The sequence below is a fragment of the Watersipora subatra genome, chromosome 6 (genome assembly GCF_963576615.1).
Source record: "Watersipora subatra chromosome 6, tzWatSuba1.1, whole genome shotgun sequence".
In the NCBI taxonomy this organism is placed as follows: Eukaryota; Metazoa; Bryozoa; class Gymnolaemata; order Cheilostomatida; family Watersiporidae; genus Watersipora; species Watersipora subatra.
The window spans coordinates 22,209,078-22,211,871 of NC_088713.1; the positions used below are offsets into that span (position 1 = coordinate 22,209,078).

Consider the following 2,794-nt stretch of genomic DNA (forward strand, 5'->3'; position numbering starts at 1 on the left):
TACACGGCAGTTTGCCGCTTTACTTTTAATATTGCATTTCAGATACAATAAACATATTTCATTATCGCTGTTGTTAGTTAAATTACGTACAGTAGGTCAACGTTGCAAACTTTTGGCTCCTACTGGTGTTGTGGCTTTGAACATCTCTAATTCGACTATTCATTCTTTCCTACACTTTGCTAAATCTACTGACACTCGGCAGCTAAATGGTCCTGCTTTGCAAATTCTTCAAGCTAAGTGTCTGCAAATTAACTACATCACAATTGACAAACTTTTGATAGTTGGCTGCCGCCTGATAAATGCAATTGATAAACGTTTGCGACAAGCCTTCTCTAAAAAATTTGACCAGTTTTTTGGTGGCTGCTCCATAATCATGTCTGGCGATTTGGGTCAACTACCGCCTGTTTTAGATGCCAGAATATTTCAGCCCAATGTCAGGAGTGCTGTTTGTTTGCATGGCCACTCAGCTTACCAAACCTTTGATACTGCATTCTTCTTAGCCCAATGTATGCGTCAAGCAAACGATCTAATCTTCCACGATCTATTACTAAGACTTTGTGATGGAAAGTCGACCGAGCAAGACTATGAACTCCTGTCGCGCCAATTTCCTGGCATTGCTGACCATAATCCTGTCTTCGATACTGCTACTCGTCTATTTCCAACATGTGAATTGGTCCACGGCTACAACTCAAACAGACTTTTACTCCTTGGCAATCCCAATGCTCAGATTAACTAAAAACACGCTGGCCGCAATGCTCACTTGGCATCTTCTAATCTTGCCTGCGGTCTTCAACGCATTGTGTTTCTACCAGTTGATTCGCGAGTTATGCTTAGAGCAAATCTTTGGGTTGAGATGGGATTAGTCAATGGTTTAATTGGTACTGTCTTGCGTATCATATACTGTGCAAACCAAGGTCCACCTGCATTACCTGCTTTCGTTGTCTGTATGTTTCCAGATTATACTGGTCCAACATTTCCTCCCAAACACCCTAACAGTTTTCCAGTTATACCAATCAAGTGTACTTGGACTGCTGGCCATGCCACTCTTAGCTGTACAGGCATTCCTGACGATCTAGCATGGGGTTTGACAATACACAAGAGTCAAGGTCTTACCATGACTAAAGCTGTCATTGATATAGGCCACCACGAAATGACCGCTGGAATATCATTTGTTGCCCTCTCGAGTTTGAAGCATCAATGACTTACTTGTTAACAACTTCGCTAGGGTGCGCATCACTCGATTAGCTATCAATGACCAAATCTTACAACGCAAAAGAGAGGAGACTAGACTGTGCGACATTTAACAGATACTGTATACTTATAACATATATTGCAATATTGACAATTAACCAATTACTCGTATACCTGGTTTCAATCCAACTTTACCTCCAAAATAAATTGTTAGTTACACTTTTTTGGAGTCGTGCTCCCTCAAATTTATTTTATATCATCTCAAACAAGCCTCATTTACACTATACTCTGTCAATTCCTGCTGAGTACTATTGTTTCAACAACCAGCAGTACCCTTTTTTCCATTATCATTTTGGTCATGGGCTGTATGACAGGGGAATTTCTAGTATAAAAATTACCTTAGATTAACAAAGACCAATAGTATAATAAAAGCTAGCTGCTCACAATTTCACAGGAGTTGTCATACCATGAGAGAGTCATGCAAAATCTTTTTTTGTGCTTGCATCCTTTCTTGTCTGTCATCTTTACATTCAAATCAAATCCTGCAGAATATGAAAGACACAGGAGTGAATCATCACTCTGTAACTAAAGACTGTAAACTCTGTCAATAATAATCTAATCTTACATAAAAAGACAATACAGTTCAGAGACCACTATTTTGAGCATATAAGTTTATGATTTCATTGGTTTATGGTGAAATAGAATGTTGTAATACATGTGTTTTAACTGGTGTTGACATATAAAGGTTTATCTTCTCCTGCATCAGTTTCCATCACCATTACGTTGTTGCTCATTATTGAGTGAGTATACAACAGCCACAACATATAATCTATTCTGACATAAAAAGGGCAGTCATTATAATTCATAGACAATTATTCCAAGCACATAATTTGATGATGTCATTAGTTTTTGATGAAAGATTTTTTTTAACATTACAATGTATTTAATACTTGTTGGCGTGAAAAAACTTAACTCCCCTGTAGTAGCATTTATTGCCCCTAGCTGTTGATAGCCAAAACGATTAGCTAAAAAGTATAATCTAGCCACAAACAAGCTAAGGTGTACATATAGCACTTTGTTAAGTAGCATTATAAATCTAAAAACAGTATAGAATTATTATAATAGCTTCAGACAAATTATATTTTGGAATAATGTATAACCCATACCGATTATGTCCTGTGTGTTGATAACAGTAACAACCTGAGTGACTGATAATTAAATATATCTATATTTTTACTAGTATACACACACATATAAATTCCTACATGCATAAGTATTCACATATACACATATACATACACATGCAAATATATATATGTATACATGCACATGTACTTACATATATACATATGTACATAAATATGCATACAATTATACAGACTCATACATACAACAAGACATACGCATACGCATGCGCATACGCATACGCATACGCATATATACTTTCATGAACACACAAACATATACATACATATATACAGACACATATACATACGCATACACATATGCATGTACATATATACATATGCATACACATATACATATACATATATCAAGGCACAAACAAGCATTGTTTTACCTAAAATTATGAAGAGTATACCAT

The 2,794-nt window shown here is 36.2% G+C and overlaps 1 protein-coding gene across 1 annotated transcript; it reads left to right on the plus strand.

Annotated features, from left to right (window-relative positions):
- The first annotated feature begins 853 nt into the window (after positions 1-853).
- LOC137398124 (uncharacterized) lies at positions 854-1,201 on the plus strand. Its single transcript, XM_068084234.1, has one exon. It carries the CDS (start codon positions 854-856, stop codon positions 1,199-1,201), a length of 348 nt encoding a protein of 115 aa, XP_067940335.1.
- Positions 1,202-2,794: the final 1,593 nt, after the last annotated feature.

Excerpts from the sequence above, each read along its gene's own strand:
- LOC137398124 (XM_068084234.1), top strand. The coding sequence starts at position 854 with ATGGGATTAGTCAATGGTTTAATTGGTACTGTCTTGCGTATCATATAC.